This window comes from Saccoglossus kowalevskii, chromosome 20 (assembly GCF_978046115.1).
Source record: "Saccoglossus kowalevskii chromosome 20, keSacKowa6.1, whole genome shotgun sequence".
Taxonomy (NCBI): Eukaryota; Metazoa; Hemichordata; class Enteropneusta; family Harrimaniidae; genus Saccoglossus; species Saccoglossus kowalevskii.
Window position 1 is genome coordinate 15756188 of NC_140660.1, and position 24143 is coordinate 15780330.

Below are 24143 nucleotides of genomic sequence, written 5' to 3' on the forward strand. Positions count from 1 at the left end.
GTCCATCCTCTTGGGATTGTGAGTCTATCTGCAGGCTCCCGCTAGGGGGACGCCAGCCATGACACCCACCTGTACAGTCTCTGCTGGTGGAAGGTTGCAACCAGGTACCACGCACTCAGCGTCATGATGCAATTCACAGGCGAGTCGCATCATGGAGCTGATCGCTGCGACGCCTGCGTCTGTAATTCGCTCCCCTTTCCACTTATCACAAAACCTTGTGTCTTGTGTCATTTATTGAAGCATTAATAGTATGATTATGAATATAATTTATAATCTGTGTTAATGCTCAATTATGACATGCATTGACCAAGCTGGCATCCCCCTTTCATATTTTGACACCTCCCATGCACATTGTACTTCATGCAATATTTGCTCACATTTCGTCCTTCAGTCGGATTTACGTTAGTTAACGCCAGACTGTTCATTTGCTTATCTGTGCTCGCATCCTCTTCAAGCATCAGTTCGTTTTACCGCACCGTACGATACACATCGTCTCAGCAGACCTCCCACCCACCCATTCATGCAAAAGTCTCTATATAACAACTTTCTATACCACTACCGATCTCACTCAAGTGTAACTCATGTTTATCTGCTCATGAACAACCTTAGCAATAAACAGGTAAGGGGGTTTCCACCACAGACCAAGCAGACTTTACACGGGTACCCACGCTGTTCATCCTCCTGGGGTTGTGAGTGTATCTGCAGGCTCCCGCCAGGGGGACGCCAGCCATGACGCCCGCCTGTACAGTTTCTGCTGGTGGAAGGTTGCAACCAGGAACCACGCGCTCAGCGTCATGATGCAATTCACAGGCGAGTCGCATCATGGAGCTGTGCGCTGCGACGCCTGTGTCTGCAATTCGCTCCCCCTTCCACTTATGCCAAAACCTTGCGTCTTGTGTCATTTATTGAAGCATTAATGACACAAATACAGTGTACAGTAAACTTTCAGACCATACAACCTACCCAACATAATTTATTTACATGGTATGTGAACAGCATTGAACTACTTAAATTACCTTACCAACTACTTCTACTTTTGCTCCTTTAGACAACAATGCCTAATTGGGTTTCATTATTCAGGAGCTAATCAGCTGTAGCCTTGAAGTTGGATGGCGATTTTGGTTTCAAGTATCCCAGGAAAAGTGTTCTATGTTCCTTGTGCAATGAGATGTTCGTATTCAAGGGATTTTCCATGAAAAAGTCATTTAGTGGAATGGCATGGCATGACTATTTAAGTGGCATATGAGCTTTTGTAGATTTCTGTTAAGCGTCTCTCAAAATACACCCATAATGGTAATTTATAGTGAGCTGGGAAGATACCCCCTTGATGTATTTATAAACAAGCAGCCTATCGGCTGAGATAGCTCCGCTGTTAGCAATGCACATTTCAATTAAAGAACTGAAGACATCATTAGAAAATGAACAATATGAATAGTATCAAAGCAATCGGACTTACGGTTTTTAACAAGAAGTCGAAAATATCACTTTTTACCGAAAATTACAAAAATATTCACCAAAATAAATTAATTAGAGAATTGAAGATATCATCACAAAATGAACAAATCTGAGAGGTCCACATGTAGTACCTATATATGTAGTATCAAAGCAATCGGACTTACAGTTTTCAACAAGAATTCGAAAATATCACTTTTTACCCAAAATGACAAAAATATTCACCAAAATTAGAGAATTAAAGATATCATTACAAAATGAACAAATCTGAGAGAAGTCCACTTGTAGTACCTATATATGTAGTATCAAAGCAATTGGACTTGCGGTTTTTAACAAGAAGTCGAAAATATCACTTTTTACCAAAAATGACAAAAATATTCACCAAAATTAGAGAATTGAAGATATCATCACGAAATGAACAAATCTGAGAGAGGTCCACATGTAGTACCTATATATGTAGTATCGAAGCGATTGGACTTGCGGTTTTTAACAAGAAGTCGAAAATATCACTTTTTACCAAAAATGACAAAAATATTCACCAAAATTAGAGAATTAAAGATATCATTACAAAATCAACAAATCTGAGAGAGGTCCACATGTAGTACCTATATATGTAATATCAAAACAATTGCACTTGCGGTTTTTAACAAGAAGTCGAAAATATCCCTTTTTACCAAAAATGACAAAAATGTTCACCAAAATTAGAGAATTGAAGATATCAACATGAACAAATCTAAGAGAGGTCTACCCAAGGTACATATACACCAAGTATCAAATCATTCAGGCTTGTAGTTTTCAAGAAGAAGTCGAAAAAGTAAAACATTGACACGGACGACGGACGACGACGACGGACAATCACTTATATGATAAGCTCCGCTCGACAAAGTCGACAGCGGAGCTAAAAACAGAGTATTAAATAATTTAACCGAATCAAGAATTCTACAAACTCACTGTTAAATGAAGCCTATTTGGTTGATAAAGCAATTAGAATCAAATGGTATCTGCAAGTAACTTCTTTGCTGAATAACACCAAGCAAAGCCATCTAAGTCACTCATCAGATAAAATGAATCCATCTCAAATTACACACATCCCCAATAACCATCTCACTAATACAATGACGATGAAAAGAAAGAAATCGAAGACGTTGATGACATGATGGGACGAAACAAATCTGCAACTCAGTGATGCGGGGTCATATTTACTTATTTAGGTCAAAGACGAGGAGGTTGAGTCCAAAAACTCTGGAGGGGAAAACCCGGAGTCGTACCACTATCCATGCCCAGGCAGATGGTGAAGCCTTAAACTAGACTTTGTGGCTCCCTGGACCCGAAAATGCCAGAACGTCCAACCACCAGGGCCACATTCTTCAATCACGGTCTTCTTCTGCTCCTTAGAAGGAGACCACAAGTGCTTTAGATCCTCGCTGGCTGTTCAAAAATCATGGGACTTGCCTGAGCCATCCTGCGGTTTTGGTTTGAACTGTTGGCCGAAAACAGGCAAACAGCCCTAGCCAACAAAAATGATTGCTTCAATGAATATGTTGATCCTGAGCAACCACCAATAACGATCACCGCATCAGCTAGCCAGTTACCAACGAGTCGGCCATGCACCCAAGGCCCTCTCCGCAGGAGATCAAACTTGATCGTCTCCTGCTAGAGTAGGGTAGGCGTACTGACTCAGTATTGCCTCTCGCTCAACTGAAACCGCTCCTTGCCAAGAGGGCAGTATGGACTGTATGTCGCATATAGCAACTCTCTTCAGCTACAACCCCACCTCAAAGCGCTGCCACGAACGTGAATGCCACAGATCGCAAATTCCGCCGAGGAAAAATCCTGATCTTAGTCTTTTTAATGATTAAAGCATGATTCAATCGAAGAAAAGACATGAAAAGTGATAGTGAGCTGTTGAGTCAACAAAAAACAGATGAAACAAGTCATTGAAAATGACACAGTCCCCGTTAAATTCTTTTTGTGCTCGTCATATTGAAGCGGAGGGGTTGTCGCGAGTGCGTCCTTGAAACTTGAGTTCCAAGTGGCGTATACAACAGATTGTTTATTTACATCAAAACACGTGTTTCGTGTCAGAGTAGTATGGCCAAAATAAAAACAGCTGTTATTCGGCCATCTTTGATCTGATTATGAAACACACTGATATGTATGATGTATGTGCTAAATACGAATGAAAATGGTACATAAATTGTTGAAATATAGTAGTAAGGCGAAAAAGTCAGATGGCTGTCAATCGGCCATCCTTGACCAGATTTTGAAACAAATTGTCATGGACATGCATCCTAACATGTATAAAGTACATGTATGTGCCAAATTTGAATGAAAACTGACAGAGCACGTCCATGTGCATATGTCCCACATAAGGTACTAGGCACATGCAAAAAATCAACGGAATCAGTCCACAGGATTCTGAAATATGACGTTGGACAGACTGACGCACGGACAGACGGACGGTCGGACCGACAGACTCAGGAACTCACGGACGGTCGGGGACATGTATCCTAACATGTATGATCTATGTACTAAATTTGAATGAAAACTGACAAAGCAGGTTCAAAATACGACATTTTCAAAAAACAAGATGGCTGTCAGTCGGCCATTTTTTTATCCAATTGTGAAATAAATCATCATGGACATGTATCCTAACATGTATAATCTATGTACCAAGTTTGAATGAAAACTGACAAAGCATGTCCAAAATACAACATTTTCAAAAAACAAGATGGCTGCCAGTCGGCCATTTTGAATTGAATCGCTAAACCACTGCATGTGCATATGTCCCACATAAAGTACTAGGCACATGCATAGAATGAACGGATTCGGTCCAAAGGATTCTGAAATATGACGTTGGACAGACTGACGCACGGACAGACGGACGGTCGGACCGACAGACTCAAGAACTCACGGACGGTCGGGGACATGTATCCTAACATGTATGATCTATGTACTAAATTTGAATGAAAACTGACAAAGCACAGGCGGACGGACGCACGGGCGGACGGACGCACGGAGACCGAATTATAAGTCGCAGTTTTCGGACTTCGTCCGAACGGGGACTAAAAATAGGGCCCTTAATAAGGAAAGCCTAACCGTAATGACGTTGATTGTCGGAGTCAATCACAACTAGATTTCAAGAGAGGCTCGGTCAAAAAACTGCAATCTGCATCTTTTTTGTGTGCAAAAGTACACAATCATCGGCCAGCAGAACAAATTGAAATTGGAATTGGCAGGCCTTTCGTGTGTGATCACCCTGTGGGTAACCCCTTAGGCGAGGCCTTTTTTCTAGAGAATGCTACTAGGATGTTTCTTTTGGACCCAGGTATATTCTTTAGAAGTTCCTTTTGGGGCTGTAATCTGTAATTAAGCCTAACGAGTAATAAATGAAATTTATTATTTTCACGGATTTTCTGGTAGGTTTAACCTGGTAAACTACCAGGTTAAAAGTAAATCAAAGAAAGCTTAGCAAGAACTCCCGTGTGGCTAAAATTATTGGAGGCATGAAATACAATCAAGGAATACTATATTTACTATATATTTACAGTTAGCACATTAGCTTCAATTAGCAAATACACCATTTAAAAATATAACTACAAGCAATGTTCAGGGTAGTTCCCAGTAACAATTGGTTAACAATTTAATGAAATAATGACCATATATGATGACTTGATAATTTGGTAATCTTTTCAGACAATAGCACCAATTACATGTTTCTATCTGCAACAGTACTTATGATATTACAGTTATGCATATTATTGAGGTCATCTGAAACTAATCTATGTACCCATCTTGTTTCATTAAAATCTGTTGAATGATACTTGAGAAAAGTAAAAATGCTTAAAGTTCCTTGCAAACTACAGTAAACAATTAAGTGTGTAAACACTATGTACCGGCGACATGCCACACTGTTCAGTGATTGGCAAGCACATGGAAGACAAATTGTGAGACCAAACACATGTCACATCACTTCGCTGGCTAGAAAAGTGAAATAGTGTAACATGCACGTTGGTGTTGACTGCCTAATTATGGTGTAACGTTAACACCATCTTGAAGTTGTAAGGCTTTGTCCTGACGACTATGCTCATTAGCATAGGCAGCAGCTTCAAAGAGAGTGAAATGCAAAGTACTTTTCAAAGTTACTAGTAACCCTGGCTACTGTGATCATCTGCTACTAAGCAATGCAGTTGTGTTTGTTTCAGAACATACTTTACTTGGCAATAAAAAAATGCATATTACCTTAAATGCTGAGTATTTTTTGTGATCAGGTGAAATTTTAAATCTAGTGTTCTCCCCAGGATACAAACAGCGTGGCAGTGCCGCTTTGAGAGGCTACCACCGCTATGCTCAAAATCATTACCGCTATGCTTGATTTCCACACCTTTACCTTTGTCTATAAGTTCCACAGCTATTGTTCTATGAGACGTGTCATCTCGCAAGTTTATAAACAGTCAAAAACAATAACCAACATAACATAAGTCAGAAGACTGCTAAGTTTATTTGGGTCAGCATGTACTCATGAACAGTTTGATCACCTCATAGCTAATGTCAAAAATAAAACATTTGAAGGAAAAATCATTGTAATGTCGAAATTGAATCATAAATGATTAAAAGTAGAAAAAAAATGTTCAACATGTTTTTCCATTGTAACTGGTTTGAAGGAATCGGTAAAACTTCACAAATTCAGTCTGTACGCTACCTTACCGTTCACACCACGACTAATTTCCGAATTGAAAGCAAAATTCGTTTGCAGGAATGCTGATTCCAATGTTGAAAATAAAACTTGTTATAATAATTACTAGTAGCTTCCTGAAAAATCTTATCTTATAAAAGTTTTGACGTGCGACATAATGATGACTGGAATAACAGACTCGAAATTCAGAATAAAGTGGTATCCAAAATATTGAGAATTTATATCAACATGAAAAAATGCATGCATATCTCGTCATGATTACACTATGACAATTGGTCTTCCGATCATAATATGCCGTTTCGTAGAGTGCAATAATCGACATTCGGCAATTAGCACAATCGCGTTGCAGATTTAGTTTTTAGACCCCCCCGCACACATGAGTATACAGATAAACATATACATACAGACACACTAACTGCAAAAACTCCTACTGTGTGCTTTAAAGCTGAATAATAACTGCAATTGTCAATTTATATTCAAGCTGTTTTGGGGATGCCAATCGTTGAAAATTTCACAAATTTGTCCAATCACAAAAATGATGAGATGTGCATATGTGACCCATAGAAATGAGCCATGATGGCCAGTTAATTTAGAATTAATTCACAAAACAAACTGACACGCCTCTATAACATAGAGAGGCAATAACTTATCACAGTTACTCAGTTGTTTAGTTGGCTTTACAAGTGGAAACCGAAGCAAAATCACCGACCTACAGATCAGAGAGGTAGTTATAGCTGGGAGCACAGCTTTCACAGCTGATGTAATATGTTGTTCCCGGGAAGCTTTCAGCACTTAACAGCACGTAGGAGGGTCGAGGCAGCATAGTAATGAAGTACGCTGCTTTGTTTAGTCTTCTGAGCCTGAATAACCAAAAATAGGTCACATAATATTGCTAGGAGGCAGGCAACCCAATTGAGCTGTAATCCAACTACTATATTTGGTCTTCAGATTGAACTAGAGAAACCGACAGTATGAAATATGCAGGGGTTTTCTTCCCGAACCACTCTCTTCATAGTTGACTTGCTGTAGCAATCGAGCAGTCATAATACATGTCATGAGCAGTTGTAGAATAAATGCTATGAATCTGGCGATGAATGCAACATAAGCGTGACAGCAGATGAGTTTTTACTCAGCCAACACTTTAGATCCGCAACGTTGTCATTGTCATTGGATTCCAAATTAACATAAACTTCACAACAAAAGAAATGTTATCACTAAAGACACGCATGACACACAAGCCATCATTACACAGATAGTTTTGAAAGCCAGAGCATTGACATGGCGTCTTCAGTTATTAAGAGAATCTGACGTCCAAACTTCCATTTTCTTCTGTGAAATGAACAACCAATCACAGGTAAGAAAACTAAATGAGTTGATGAGACTGGCAAATTTACCCTTATGTACTTTTACATCAACTTGATCACACAAGGGTTAATGGCACACTAGTAAAAGTAAACAAGTCATGAATGACACTGCCTTCGCTAGTTGTCATTTAAAAGTTGCATGGACATAAATTGGCAAACGTGATTCGATGGCAATTTCAAGTTTATAGCACTCTCCATCCAGGTCAGCATTATTCTCAGCAAGAAAACCAGATAGCGACAAACCAACAACAGGTAAAATGACAAGGAAGTATACAAATCAGATCTGCAAATATGTAGAAGAGTCAGTGTTGGATAAACTAGTTTGTGGCCCTGGATTAGTTCCAATATCTCTAATAAGGACAAGAGTACTTCTCATATGACAATGATACAAATAAAGTACAACAATCCAGAAAAATAGTATCAAGTTTTTATTATCATACATTAATATTAACAAATCGTGTGAAATTTGATGTACAGAGAAACACATATTTATGCTTTGGTTGACTGCACTTCTCAAAGTGAAAAAAAAGAGGACCGGTGAAACTTTAGACAATTGTCAGACACGCAGCGAATAGTACTGGTATGTTTTTTTAATACATGCAGTTCCAGTGGCTTTGCTTTCCGAGAAAAAATTCCGACTCTGCAATTGCAAAAAAAACACATTGGCTGTTAAGATTTAATTAAAAAGATATTTGAGTTTTTTTTTAGTACGAAAAAATAATTTATATTACTTCATATATTTATACCCGCCAGAAAGAAATTGTACTGTACTATTTTAAACATGTTCTACCAAAGTCAAGGATGAACAAATTAACATATTTTAGTTGTATTTTTAAAATAAAGATTTACTGTATACAGTTAAACAAATTTAGATAATTAAAATGGGATATATTGCCAAAAATATATTAGTTAATATTGTTAACTGTTTACAATTACATAAAATTATATCTGGAGTTTTGAAAAAACAATTATGACTATTAAGGCCAGACTTTTTTATTCCCTGTTTCGCGAGTTTTTATAAGGCAATTTTTTTGAGGAGAGCGGGGAAAAAAAAATAATTCTTTTTTTTCCATTAGATTTGTGTGATTTTCGAGGAAATGTAAGTGAGATCATTGATCGAAGAGAAGAAATGAAATAAAATTTTATTCCATGTATAACCTTATTTCTCATCTGCGCGAGACTTTAGTACTATGATCATGATACTTCCACGAAAATGCAACTTCAATTTGTTATGCGGCGGGCGGTAAAAAAATAAAGATTAAAAATAATATTTGTTAGCAATTTGTTGCGCTTATAAGTCGGCGGGCGTGAGAAATTACGCTGAAATAAAATTTTATTTTTATTTCATTTTCGGCTCCAGTTCATTCGGCGGGTTCGCAAAAGAAGGGATAATAAAAGTCTGGCCTAAGTCAACATCATTAAAATTGAGGATTACGTGAATTTATCTCCCTCCCTAATAATGTTTCACTGCTCTCTTTATATGATAACCGGCACTCAAGTGTCATATTTACCTCAAAGGTAATTTAAAAGTGATGATAGATTCGATGATATTGAATTACAGTACTTCTCAATTTCATCATTGCTTTCAGGCAATCACGGTTGGCTGAACTTGACTTGTTTTCTCGATAATTCTAGTCTAATATATCGTCACGAAAACAGGTTTCACACTTCCTTTCAATCTGCTAGCAAGTGCCAATGAACACAGGAAATAACAATCGTGCAAATCCCGAGATAGCATGTTCTAAACTTTTACGTTTTTATTATGCCAAACGTAATTCTCAAGCTTCTTAAATGACGAGATAAACTTTCGATTTACACATTTCATAACCAGTTCTAACAATAATAGCAGGACTGTTTTTCTGGCAAAGTGTGACCAGCACTGTGCGATCGCTTGTTTCTTACCAAAGTCAGGACACAAAAAGATAAATCAACGTTCACAATAAATACCATAAGCACATTTTCTTACCTTTGAAACTGACGAGATAGCATTTAATCTATATAAGCCTTGTGCAATGAAAGATACACTCCCGGAATACAATAACTTCAGATGAAAACAACGGCAATTTCCTCAGCGGTTAGACTGGCACATGCGCAATACGTTATGCCAGCTCTTGTGAGAAATCGGCATTTTTACTAGTATAATGTTGAAAATTACAGAAAAACACAGTGAAACTTTGGCGAATCAAAAAAATACTTGGCGTGCATAAGTATGGCATTGAGAATTACATATGCACCAACTTTGAAAAACATTGGACAGAGCATATCAAAGTTAAGAGAGGTAAAAGACAGATGAACGAAAGCAAATCTAGAAGCCTTCGTCAGACTTAGTCTGCAAAGGCTAAAAAGATCAAGTCTGAAGTCTATACAGGCCTATTATACCTACAGATAAAAAATACATATAAGTTTGATAGCAATCAGCTGAGGTGTTGCGTTCAGTAACAATGTTGCTGGATGATATTTTGCCACTACCATGACTTTACCTTCAATTAATTATGGACAAGCCAACAATTATGTTTATGTTGTTTATGTAAATATTAATGTTGGGTCTAAAATAAAGTGTCTTTAATGACTAAGTACAATAAGAAAGGCAAATAACTTTATGTTATTACAAAGGTGAATTATTACATCTATATAAAATTATTTAAAAATACTTTAGACTAAATTAGAAGCAGTTCTATGCATAAAAATGATGAACACTGTTGTGTAAAATGTGGTTGTCAAATGTCCTAGCTGCGATATTAACAATAATATTTGTCATTGTCCATTTTCTGAAGTACATGAACAAATCTAATTAACCAGTCAAACTTGTGCTAACGACCACCTTTGTTAAAGACATTGTATATAATGACCACCTGTTTAACGTGACCAGCGACCACCCTATTGTAAGCCTATTAAACACTTAAACTTCCGATAACGACCACCCAAGTTTTCACCAGACAATAGCTGCTTACGAATTGCTAATAGAAAAGTAGTCTCATGTTATGTTCAGAATACCGAGTATGTAGTCTTTCAGGTTGGAAGGAGGAGTCCATCGCAACTTTGGGCTGTGAAGTTACGAATAAGACACAATGAATATTATCTGAATGCGGAAATGTGGCGACTGGAAAGATGTCATCAATATTCTAACAACAAATTAAAAACGCTTTTAATCAAAGTGTCAAATGAATAAAAAACAAGCTTATTTTTTATTGGCAAAATAATATTGATTCTCGCTGGCATTTGAGCTCTTCACTGGACTGTCTCACAATTGAAGAGCAAATTCACATTGTCCGGTAAACAAAGACAGATGAACGAGTTTTATTAAATGAGAGATGTTTTATTTACCTTGTCGACATGAAATATCCAAACAAAATGATGACAAAATGCAATAATTTTTTGCTGCCGTGTTTGTTGTTGATCGTTACAAATTATGCTAATTCAGCTCGTGCATTTGACTTTCTGATTCAACACCAAGAGTTGGAGCAATCGTTATAAGTTTGGTAAATTTTGTTTATCACCACTGCTTCTTCATTTGTAATGCATGTTTGTTTTTCCAAGCACGACTTCGCCTGTGAATTTTGTCAGTGTACAATCGGCAATACTAACAATGGGACTTTTCCACCAAAAACATATTTATGTGTTAATTAGAAAGTAAACTACAGATAAAGGAAAAAAGTATTTATTTGGAAAAAAAAGGTGCTGGGGTGGACCATATATAACAGTCCTAACATAGCTGAAAACTGTGAAGTACTATCTGAATAGTTTGGACCAGTCTCACCCCAAGCCCCACTAATTAGATTGTTAGTAGTGCCTGACTGCCACTGCAGAAAAAGTTATAATAAAGTACAGAGAGAATGAAAAACTCAATATAAAACAAGACTGAAAAATCAAGAAATAAGTACTAACTAATAAATATTAGCGTTAGCATATTAATATGAGAGTGAACGGCAGAAGATGTAGGTTGGATGTAAGTTATGGGAAATAGAAGATGTGGAAGCAGCAACTATCAGAACTGACACTGAGGGCAGTAGAAAACAGTGGAGGATGCAACTACAATATGTGCGTTAATGATACAAAATGCTAAAATACATAATACTATAATTTACAGTCTGGAGAGTTCAAATTCAAAGCAAGTAACAACATTTTACAGTCAGTATTCTGCCAATGCTACGATTTGGTTCAAATACTAAGCAAGTAACAACATTTTACAGTCTGGATTCTGTGAATGCTATGATTTGATACCATGATTGGGCTGTGAGAACAAACAATGTACTCCGGCGTAATGTGCAAAAGACTGTGGGTTATTAGGGATCAGGGATCAGGGAGCAGGGGCACAACACCCTCATGCCATGGCCATGCGCTTCTTACCCTGGGAAGCAGATTCTCTCGCAACCATACAATTCTGATTGACCAGGAATCACATGTGGCCACAGTCTTCAACTGTAACCTGTCTGATAGTAATTTTGGCTCCAATTGTGTAATTTTAAACTGGTTAAGAACCCACACACAAGGAGATAAAAACATTGAATATTAATGGGTGTTTAGGCTAAATATTTGACCTGCCCTGCAGCCTTGTTTTACATTGTTGCATTGTTTACCTTTTCCTCCAGTAATAGTTGCTGTATTTTTTCTTCCAAGTCCTTAAGATGATTATCCTTCTGTTTGATTGTATCTTGTTGGATTGAAATTTGTTGATAAAGGGCTTGTACTTCCTCATCTTGAATCCCCTTAGCTTTAATCAGTACTGTTATCCGATCATCACATGTCTTCTGTGTGCGCTTCAGTTCTTCAGTGATTGTTTGTATTGCTGTTTCCTTTAAATATGTTAAAAACAAAATAAATTTAAAAAATAAAAATGACTTTGTATTAGTAAAGTCACAGATGTAACTGTTTACTCTTGTAGTTTCATTTTATTTTTTCATTGTTATACCTAAATTGTATTTATAATCAAAGTCCCATCGATGATACGATAACAATAAAGATTATTATTATCACCATATAGAGATCCTGGAAAATATATACTCCATATGTGCTTAATTAGACTAGTAGATGCACATATGCTGAATCATGACTTGATAGACAGACATGTCTTTTACAAATTTCACTTCACTACTAATGGAGCAATACTGAACTAGGTATTACACTTACTAAATACAGAGAAGGAAATCAAATGGTTGTCTTCCACTTTTTTATGCAAATTTATGCATGGATTCCATATGACACCTGATACAAGTGAAAAATAGCATTTTTACCGAAATTATTCGCCAACAAGCAGCCTATCGGCTGAGATAGCTCCGCTGTTAGCAATGCACATTTCAATTAAAGAACTGAAGACATCATTCGAAAATGAACAATATGTATAGTATCAAAGCAATCGGACTTACAGTTTTCAACAAGAAGTCGAAAATATCACTTTCTACCAAAAATGACAAAAATATTCACCAAAATTAGAGAATTGAAGATATCATCACGAAATGAACAAATCTGAGAGAGGTTCACATGTAGTACCTATATATGTAGTATCAAAGCAATTGGACTTGCAGTTTTCAACAAGAAATCGAAAATATCACTTTTTACCAAAAATGACAAAAATATTCACCAAAATTAGAGAATTGAAGATATCATCACAAAATGAACAAATCTGAGAGAGGTCCACATGTAGTACCTATATATATAATATCAAAGCAATCGGACTTGCAGTTTTTAACAAGAAGTCGAAAATATCACTTTTTACCAAAAATGACAAAAATATTCACCAAAATTAGAGAATTGAAGATATCATCACAAAATGAACAAATCTGAGAGAGGTCCACATGTAGTACCTATATATGTAATATTAAAGCAATCGGACTTGCAGTTTTTACCAAGAAGTCGAAAATATCACTTTTTACCAAAAATGACAAAAATATTCACCAAAATTAGAGAATTAAAGATATCATTACAAAATCAACAAATCTGAGAGAGGTCCACATGTAGTACCTATATATGTAGTATCAAAGCAATTGGACTTGCGTTTTTTAACAAGAAGTCGAAAATATCACTTTTTACCAAAAATTACAAAAATATTCACCAAAATTAGAGAATTGAAGATATCATCACAAAATGAACAAATCTGAGAGAGGTCCACATGTAGTACCTATATATGTAATATTAAAGCAATCGGACTTGCAGTTTTTACCAAGAAGTCGAAAATATCACTTTTTACCAAAAATGACAAAAATATTCACCAAAATTAGAGAATTAAAGATATCATTACAAAATCAACAAATCTGAGAGAGGTCCACTTGTAGTACCTATATATGTAGTATCAAAGCAATTGGACTTGCGTTTTTTAACAAGAAGTCGAAAATATCACTTTTTACCAAAAATGACAAAAATATTCACCAAAATTAGAGAATTGAAGATATCATTACAAAATCAACAAATCTGAGAGAGGTCCACATGTAGTACCTATATATGTAATATCAAAACAATTGCACTTGCGGTTTTTAACAAGAAGTCGAAAATATCCCTTTTTACCAAAAATGACAAAAATGTTCACCAAAATTAGAGAATTGAAGATATCAACATGAAATGAACAAATCTAAGAGAGGTCTACCCAAGGTACATATACACCAAGTATCAAATCATTCAGGCTTGTAGTTTTCAAGAAGAAGTCGAAAAAATAAAACATTGACACGGACGACGGACGACGACAACGGACAATCACTTATATGATAAGCTCCGCTCGACAAAGTCGACAGCGGAGCTAAAAACAGAGTATTAAATAATTTAACCGAATCAAGAATTCTACAAACTCACTGTTAAATGAAGCCTATTTGGTTGATAAAGCAATTAGAATCAAATGGTATCTGCAAGTAACTTCTTTGCTGAATAACACCAAGCATAGCCATCTAAGTCACTCATCAGATAAAATGAATCCATCTCAAATTACACACATCCCCAATAACCATTTTACTAATACAATGACGATGAAAAGAAAGAAATCGAAGACGTTGATGACAAGATGGGACGAAACAAATCTGCAACTCAGTGATGCGGGGTCATATTTACTTATTTAGGTCAAAGACGAGGAGGTTGAGTCCAAAAACTCTGGAGGGGAAAACCCGGAGTCGTACCACTATCCATGCCCAGGCAGATGGTGAAGCCTTAAACTAGACTTTGTGGCTCCCTGGACCCGAAAATGCCAGAACGTCCAACCACCAGGGCCACATTCTTCAATCACGGTCTTCTTCTGCTCCTTAGAAGGAGACCACGAAAGCTTTAGATCCTCGCTGGCTGTTCAAAAATCATGGGACTTGCCTGAGCCATCCTGCGGTTTTGGTTTGAACTGTTGGCCGAAAACGGGCAAACAGCCCTAGCCAACAAAAATGATTGCTTCAATGAAAATGTTGATCCTGAGCAACCACCAATAACGACCACCGCATCAGCTAGCCAGTTACCAACGAGTCGGCCATGCACCCAAGGCCCTCTCCGCAGGAGATCAAACTTGATCGTCTCCTGCTAGAGTAGGGTAGGCGCACTGACTCAGTATTGCCTCTCGCTCAACTGAAACCGCTCCTTGCCAAGAGGGCAGTATGGACTGTATGTCGCATATAGCAACTCTCTTCAGCTACAACCCCACCTCAAAGCGCTGCCACGAACGTGAATGCCACAGATCGCAAATTCCGTCGAGGAAAAATCCTGATCTTAGTCTTTTTAATGATTAAAGCATGATTCAATCGAAGAAAAGACATGAAAAGTGATAGTGAGCTGTTGAGTCAACAAAAAACAGATGAAACAAGTCATTGAAAATGACACAGTCCCCGTTAAATTCTTTTTGTGCTCGTCATATTGAAGCGGAGGGGTTGTCGCGAGCGTGTCCTTGAAACTTGAGTTCCAAGTGGCGTATACAACAGATTGTTTATTTACATCAAAACACGTTTTCGTGTCAGAGTAGTATGGCCAAAATAAAAACAGCTGTTATTCGGCCATCTTCGATCTGATTATGAAACACACTGATATGTGTGATGTATGTGCCAAATACGAATGAAAATGGTACATAAATTGTTGAAATATAGTAGTAAGGCGAAAAAGTCAGATGGCTGTCAATCGGCCATCCTTGACCAGATTTTGAAACAGATTGTCATGGACATGCATCCTAACATGTATAAAGTACATGTATGTGCCAAATTTGAATGAAAACTGACAGAGCACGTCCATGTGCATATGTCCCACATAAGGTACTAGGCACATGCAAAAAATGAACGGAATCAGTCCACAGGATTCTGAAATATGACGTTGGACAGACTGACACACGGACAGACGGACGGTCGGACCGACAGACTCAGGAACTCACGGATGGTCGGGGACATGTATCCTAACATGTATGATCTATGTACTAAATTTGAATGAAAACTGACAAAGCAGGTCCAAAATACGACATTTTCAAAAAACAAGATGGCTGTCAGTCGGCCATTTTTTTATCCAATTGTGAAATAAATCATCATGGACATGTATCCTAACATGTATAATCTATGTACCAAGTTTGAATGAAAACTGACAAAGCATGTCCAAAATACAACATTTTCAAAAAACAAGATGGCTGCCAGTCGGCCATTTTGAATTGAATCGCTAAACCACTGCATGTGCATATGTCCCACATAAAGTACTAGGCACATGCATAGAATGAACGGATTCGGTCCAAAGGATTCTGAAATATGACGTTGGACAGACTGACGCACGGACAGACGGACGGTCGGACCGACAGACTCAAGAACTCACGGACGGTCGGGGACATGTATCCTAACATGTATGATCTATGTACTAAATTTGAATGAAAACTGACAAAGCACGGGCGGACGAACGCACGGGCGGACGGACGCACGGAGACCGAATTATAAGTCCCCGTTTTCGGACTTCGTCCGAACGGGGACTAAAAATAGGGCCCTTAATAAGGAAAGCCTAACCGTAATGACGTTGATTGTCGGAGTCAATCACAACTAGATTTCAAGAGAGGCTCGGTCAAAAAACTGCAATCTGCATCTTTTTTGTGTGCAAAAGTACACAATCATCGGCCAGCAGAACAAATTGAAATTGGAATTGGCAGGCCTTTCGTGTGTGATCACCCTGTGGGTAACCCCTTAGGCGAGGCCTTTTTTCTAGAGAATGCTACTAGGATGTTTCTTTTGGACCCAGGTATATTCTTTAGAAGTTCCTTTTGGGGTTGTAATCTGTAATTAAGCCTAACGAGTAATAAATGAAATTTATTATTTTCACGGATTTTCTGGTAGGTTTAACCTGGTAAACTACCAGGTTAAAAGTAAATCAAAGAAAGCTTAGCAAGAACTCCCGTGTGGCTAAAATTATTGGAGGCATGAAATACAATCAAGGAATACTATATTTACTATATATTTACAGTTAGCACATTAGCTTCAATTAGCAAATACACCATTTAAAAATATAACTACAAGCAATGTTCAGGGTAGTTCCCAGTAACAATTGGTTAACAATTTAATGAAATAATGACCATATATGATGACTTGATAATTTGGTAATCTTTTCAGACAATAGCACCAATTACATGTTTCTATCTGCAACAGTACTTATGATATTACAGTTATGCATATTATTGAGGTCATCTGAAACTAATCTATGTACCCATCTTGTTTCATTAAAATCTGTTGAATGATACTTGAGAAAAGTAAAAATGCTTAAAGTTCCTTGCAAACTACAGTAAACAATTAAGTGTGTAAACACTATGTACCGGCGACATGCCACACTGTTCAGTGATTGGCAAGCACATGGAAGACAAATTGTGAGACCAAACACATGTCACATCACTTCGCTGGCTAGAAAAGTGAAATAGTGTAACATGCACGTTGGTGTTGACTGCCTAATTATGGTGTAACGTTAACACCATCTTGAAGTTGTAAGGCTTTGTCCTGACGACTATGCTCATTAGCATAGGCAGCAGCTTCAAAGAGAGTGGAATGCAAAGTACTTTTCAAAGTTACTAGTAACCCTGGCTACTGTGATCATTTGCTACTAAGCAATGCAGTTGTGTTTGTTTCAGAACATATTTTACTTGGCAATACAAAAATGCATATTACCTTAAATGCTGAGTATTTTTTGTGATCAGGTGAAATTTTAAATCTAGTGTTCTCCCCAGGATACAAACAGCGTGGCAGTGCCGCTTTGAGAGGCTACCACCGCTACGCTCAAAATCATTACCGCCATGCTTGATTTCCACACCTTTACCTTTGTCTATAAGTTCCACAGCTATTGTTCTATGAGATGTGTCATCTCGCAAGTTTATAAACAGTCAAAAACAATAACCAACATAACATAAGTCAGAAGACTGCTAAGTTTATTTGGGTCAGCATGTACTCATGAACAGTTTGATCACCTCATAGCTAATGTCAAAAATAAAACATTTGAAGGAAAGATCATTGTAATGTCGAAATTGAATCATACATGATTAAAAGTAGAAAAAATGTTCAACATGTTTTTCCATTGTAACTGGTTTGAAGGAATCGGTAAAACTTCACAAATTCAGTCTGTACGCTACCTTACCGTTCACACCACGACCAATTTCCGAATTGAAAACAAAATTCGTTTGCAGGAATGCTGATTCCAATGTTGAAAATAAAACTTGTTATAATAATTACTAGTAGCTTCCTGAAAAATCTTTACAGGCTTCACGTAAGGTCACAAAAACTTTAGATTTAGTTAATAATTCTTCTTTTCCTATTAATTTTCTATTTTACTTTGCTTGTTAATCTTTGACAAGAAGAATAATGTCAATAAAGTTATCTTATCTTATAAAAGTTTTGACGTGCGACATAATGATGACTGGAATAATAGACTCGAAATTCAGAATAAAGTGGTATCCAAAATATTGAGAATTTATATCAACATGAAAAAATGCATGCATATCTCGTCCCCACATGATTACACTATGACAATTGGTCTTCCGATCATAATATGCCGTTTCGTAGAGTGCAATAATCGACATTCGGCAATTAGCACAATCGCGTTGCAGATTTAGTTTTTAGACCCCCCCCCCCTGCACACATGAGTATACAGATAAACATATACATACAGACACACTAACTGCAAAAACTCCTACTGTGTGCTTTAAAGCTGAATAATAACTGCAATTGTCAATTTATATTCAAGCTGTTTTGGGGATGCCAATCGTTGAAAATTTCACAAATTTGTCCAATCACAAAAATGATGAGATGTGCATATGTGACCCATAGAAATGAGCCATGATGGCCAGTTAATTTAGAATTAATTCACAAAACAAACTGACACGCCTCTATAACATAGAGAGGCAATAACTTATCACAATTACTCAGTTGTTTAGTTGGCTTTACAAGTGGAAACCGAAGCAAAATCACCGACCTACAGATCAGAGAGGTAGTTATAGCTGGGAGCACAGCTTTCACAGCTGATGTAATATGTTGTTCCCGGGAAGCTTTCAGCACTTAACAGCACGTAGGAGGGTCGAGGCAGCATAGTAATGAAGTACGCTGCTTTGTTTAGTCTTCTGAGCCTGAATAACCAAAAATAGGTCACATAATATTGCTAGGAGGCAGGCAACCCAATTGAGCTGTAATCCAACTACTATATTTGGTCTTCAGATTGAACTAGAGAAACCGACAGTATGAAATATGCAGGGGTTTTCTTCCCGAACCACTCTCTTCATAGTTGACTTGCTGTAGCAATCGAGCAGTCATAATACATGTCATGAGCAGTTGTAGAATAAATGCTATGAATCTGGCGATGAATGCAACATAAGCGTGACAGCAGATGAGTTTTTACTCAGCCAACACTTTAGATCCGCAACGTTGTCATTGTCATTGGATTCCAAATTAACATAAACTTCACAACAAAAGAAATGTTATCACTAAAGACACGCATGACACACAAGCCATCATTACACAGATAGTTTTGAAAGCCAGAGCATTGACATGGCGTCTTCAGTTATTAAGAGAATCTGACGTCCAAACTTCCATTTTCTTCTGTGAAATGAACAACCAATCACAGGTAAGAAAACTAAATGAGTTGATGAGACTGGCAAATTTACCCTATGTACTTTTACATCAACTTGATCACACAAGGGTTAATGGCACACTAGTGAAAGTAAACAAGTCATGAATGACACTGCCTTCGCTAGTTGTCATTTAAAAGTTGCATGGACATAAATTGGCAAACGTGATTTCGATGGCAATTTCAAGTTTATAGCACTCTCCATCCAGGTCAGCATTATTCTCAGCAAGAAAACCAGATAGCGACAAACCAACAACAGGTAAAATGACAAGGAAGTATACAAATCAGATCTGCAAATATGTAGAAGAGTCAGTGTTGGATAAACTAGTTTGTGGCCCTGGATTAGTTCCAATATCTCTAATAAGGACAAGAGTACTTCTCATATGACAATGATACAAATAAAGTACAACAATCCAGAAAAATAGTATCAAGTTTTTATTATCATACATTAATATTAACAAATCGTGTGAAATTGTATGTACAGAGAAACACATATTTATGCTTTGGTTGACAGCACTTCTCAAAGTGAAAAAAAGAGGACCGGTGAAACTTTAGACAATTGTCAGACACGCAGCGAATAGTACTGGTATGTTTTTTTAATACATGCAGTTCCAGTGGCTTTGCTTTCCGAGAAAAAAATTCCGACTCTGCAATTGCAAAAAAAACACATTGGCTGTTAAGATTTAATTAAAAAGATATTTGAGTTTTTTTAGTACGAAAAAATAATTTATATTACTTCATATATTTATACCCGCCAGAAAGAAATTGTACTATTGTACTGTACTATTTTAAACATGTTCTACCAAAGTCAAGGATGAACTAATTAACATATTTTAGTTGTATTTTTAAAATAAAGATTTACTGTATACAGTTAAACAAATTTAGATAATTAAAATGGGATATATTGCCAAAAATATATTAGTTAATATTGTTAACTGTTTACAATTACATAAAATTATATCTGGAGTTTTGAAAAAACAATTATGACTATTAAGGCCAGACTTTTTTATTCCTTGTTTCGCGAGTTTTTATAAGGCAATTTTTTTGAGAGCGGGGAAAAAAATTAATTCTTTTTTTCCATTAGATTTGTGTGATTCTCGAGGAAATGTAAGTGAGATCATTGATCGAAGAGAAGAAATGAAATAAAATTTTATTCCATGTATAACCTTATTTCTCATCTGCGCGAGACTTTAGTACTATGATCATGATACTCCCACGAAAATGCAACTTCAATTTGTTATGCGGCGGGCGGTAAAAAAATAAAGATTAAAAATAATATTTGTTAGCAATTTGTTGCGCTTACAAGTCGGCGGGCGTGAGAAATTACGCTGAAATAAAATTTTATTTTTATTTCATTTTCGGCTCCTGTTCATTCGGCGGGTTCGCAAAACAAGGGATAATAAAAGTCTGGCCTAAGTCAACATCATTAAAATTGAGGATTACGTGAATTTATCTCCCTCCCTAATAATGTTTCACTGCTCTCTTAATATGATAACCGGCACTCAAGTGTCATATTTACCTCAAAGGTAATTTAAAAGTGATGATAGATTCATTGATATTGAATTACAGTACTTCTCAATTTCATCATTGCTTTCAGGCAATCACGGTTGGCTGAACTTGACTTGTTTTCTCGATAATTCTAGTCTAATTTATCGTCACGAAAACAGGTTTCACACTTCCTTTCAATCTGCTAGCAAGTGCCAATGAACACAGGAAATAACAATCGTGCAAATCCCGAGATAGCATGTTCTAAACTTTTACGTTTTTATTATTCCAGTATTTTATATGCCAAACGTAATTCTCAAGCTTCTTAAATGACGAGATAAACTTTCGATTTACACATTTCATAACCAGTTCTAACAATAATAGCAGGACTGTTTTTTCTGGCAAAGTGTGACCAGCACTGTGCGATCGCTTGTTTCTTACCAAAGTCAGGACACAAAAAGATAAATCAACGTTCACAATAAATACCATAAGCACATTTTCTTACCTTTGAAACTGACGAGATAGCATTTAATCTATATAAGCCTTGTGCAATGAAAGATACACTCCCGGAATACAATAACTTCAGATGAAAACAACGGCAATTTCCTCAGCGGTTAGACTGGCACATGCGCAATACGTTATGCCAGCTCTTGTGAGAAATCGGCATTTCGGCATTTTTACTAGTATAATGTTGAAAATCACAGAAAAACACAGTGAAACTTTGGCGAATCAAAAAAATACTTGGCGTGCATAAGTATGGCATTGAGAATTACATATGCACCAACTTTGAAAAACATTGGACAGAGCATATCAAAGTTAAGAGAGGTAAAAGACAGATGAACGAAAGCAAATCTAGAAGCCTTCGTCAGACTTAGTCTGCAAAGGCTAAAAAGATCAAGTCTGAAGTCTATACAGAGCTATTATACCTACAGATAAAAATACATACAAGTTTGATAGCAATCAGGTGAGGTGTTGCGTTCAGTGACAATGTTGCTGGATGATATTTTGTCACTACCATGACTTTACCTTCAATTAATTACGGACAAGCCAACAATTATGTTTATGTTGTTTATGTAAATGTTAATGTTGGGTCTAAAATAAAGTGTCTTTAATGACTAAGTACAATAAGAAAGGCAAATAACTTTATGTTATTACAAAGGAAAGGGCTACAGGTGAATTATTACATCTATATAAAATTATTTAAAAATACTTTAGACTAAATTAGAAGCAGTTCTATGCATAAAAATGATGAACACTGTTGTGTCAAATGTGGTTGTCAAATGTCCTAGCTGCGATATTAACAATAATATTTGTCATTGTCCATTTTCTGAAGTACATGAACAAATCTAATTAACCAGTCAAACTTGTGCTAACGACCACCTTTGTTAAAGGCATTGTATATAATGACCACCTGTTTAACGTGACCAGCGACCACCCTATTGTAAACCTATTAAACACTTAAACTTCCGATAACGACCACCCAAGTTTTCACCAGACAATAGCTGCTTACGAATTGCTAATAGAAAAGTAGTCTCATGTTATGTTCAGAATACCGAGTATGTAGTCTTTCAGGTTGGAAGGAGGAGTCCATCGCAACTTTGGGCTGTGAAGTTACGAATAAGACACAATGAATATTATCTGAATGCGAAAATGTGGCGACTGGAAAGATGTCATCAATATTCTAACAACAAATTAAAAACGCTTTTAATCAAAGTGTCAAATGAATAAAAAACAAGCTTATTTTTTATTGGCAAAATAATATTGATTCTCGCTGGCATTTGAGCTCTTCACTGGACTGTCTCACAATTGAAGAGCAAATTCACATTGTCCGGTAAACAAAGACAGATGAACGAGTTTTATTAAATGAGAGATGTTTTATTTACCTTGTCGACATGAAATATCCAAACAAAATGATGACAAAATGCAATAATTTTTTGCTGCCGTGTTTGTTGTTGATCGTTACAAATTATGCTAATTCAGCTCGTGCATTTGACTTTCTGATTCAACACCAAGAGTTGGAGCAATCGTTATAAGTTTGGTAAATTTTGTTTATCACCACTGCTTCTTCATTTGTAATGCATGTTTGTTTTTCCAAGCACGACTTCGCCTGTGAATTTTGTCAGTGTACAATCGGCAATACTAACAATGGGACTTTTCCACCAAAAACATATTTATGTGTTAATTAGAAAGTAAACTACAGATAAAGGAAAAAAGTATTTATTTGGAAAAAAAAGGTGCTGGGGTGGACCATATATAACAGTCCTAACATAGCTGAAAACTGTGAAGTACTATCTGAATAGTTTGGACCAGTCTCACCCCAAGCCCCACTAATTAGATTGTTAGTAGTGCCTGACTGCCACTGCAGAAAAAGTTATAATAAAGTACAGAGAGACTGAAAAACTCAATATAAAACAAGACTGAAAAATCAAGAAATAAGTACTAACTAATAAATATTAGCGTTAGCATATTAATATGAGAGTGAACGGCAGAAGATGTAGGTTGGATGTAAGTTATGGGAGATAGAAGATGTGGAAGCTGCAACTATCAGAACTGACACTGAGGGCAGTAGAAAACAGTGGAGGATGCAACTACAATATGTGCGTTAATGATATAAAATGCTAAAATACATAATACTATAATTTACAGTCTGGAGAGTTCAAATACAAAGCAAGTAACAACATTTTACAGTCAGTATTCTTCCAATGCTACGATTTGGTTCAAATACTAAGCAAGTAACAACATTTTACAGTCTGGATTCTGTGAATGCTATGATTTGATACCATGATTGGGCTGTGAGAACAAACAATGTACTCCGGCGTAATGTGCAAAAGACTGTGGGTTATTAGGGATCAGGGATCAGGGAGCAGGGGCACAACACCCTCATGCCATGGCCATGCGCTTCTTACCCTGGGAAGCAGATTCTCTCGCAACCATACAATTCTGATTGACCAGGAATCACATGTGGCCACAGTCTTCAACTGTAACCTGTCTGATAGTAATTTTGGCTCCAATTGTGTAATTTTAAACTGGTTAAGAACCCACACACAAGGAAATAAAAACATTGAATATTAATGGGTGTTTAGGCTAAATATTTGACCTGCCCTGCAGCCTTGTTTTACATTGTTGCATTG

The 24143-nt window shown here is 36.7% G+C and overlaps 1 protein-coding gene across 1 annotated transcript in view; it reads right to left on the reverse strand.

The window, feature by feature from the left end:
- LOC102807364 (uncharacterized) overlaps positions 1 to 24143 on the reverse strand; it is a 101223-nt gene that overhangs the window by 49108 nt on the left and 27972 nt on the right. The window contains exon 11 of the mRNA XM_085494339.1: positions 12090 to 12305. Within this exon, the coding sequence (XP_085350465.1) occupies positions 12090 to 12305 (216 nt within the window). The remainder of the gene's footprint in view (positions 1 to 12089; positions 12306 to 24143) is intronic.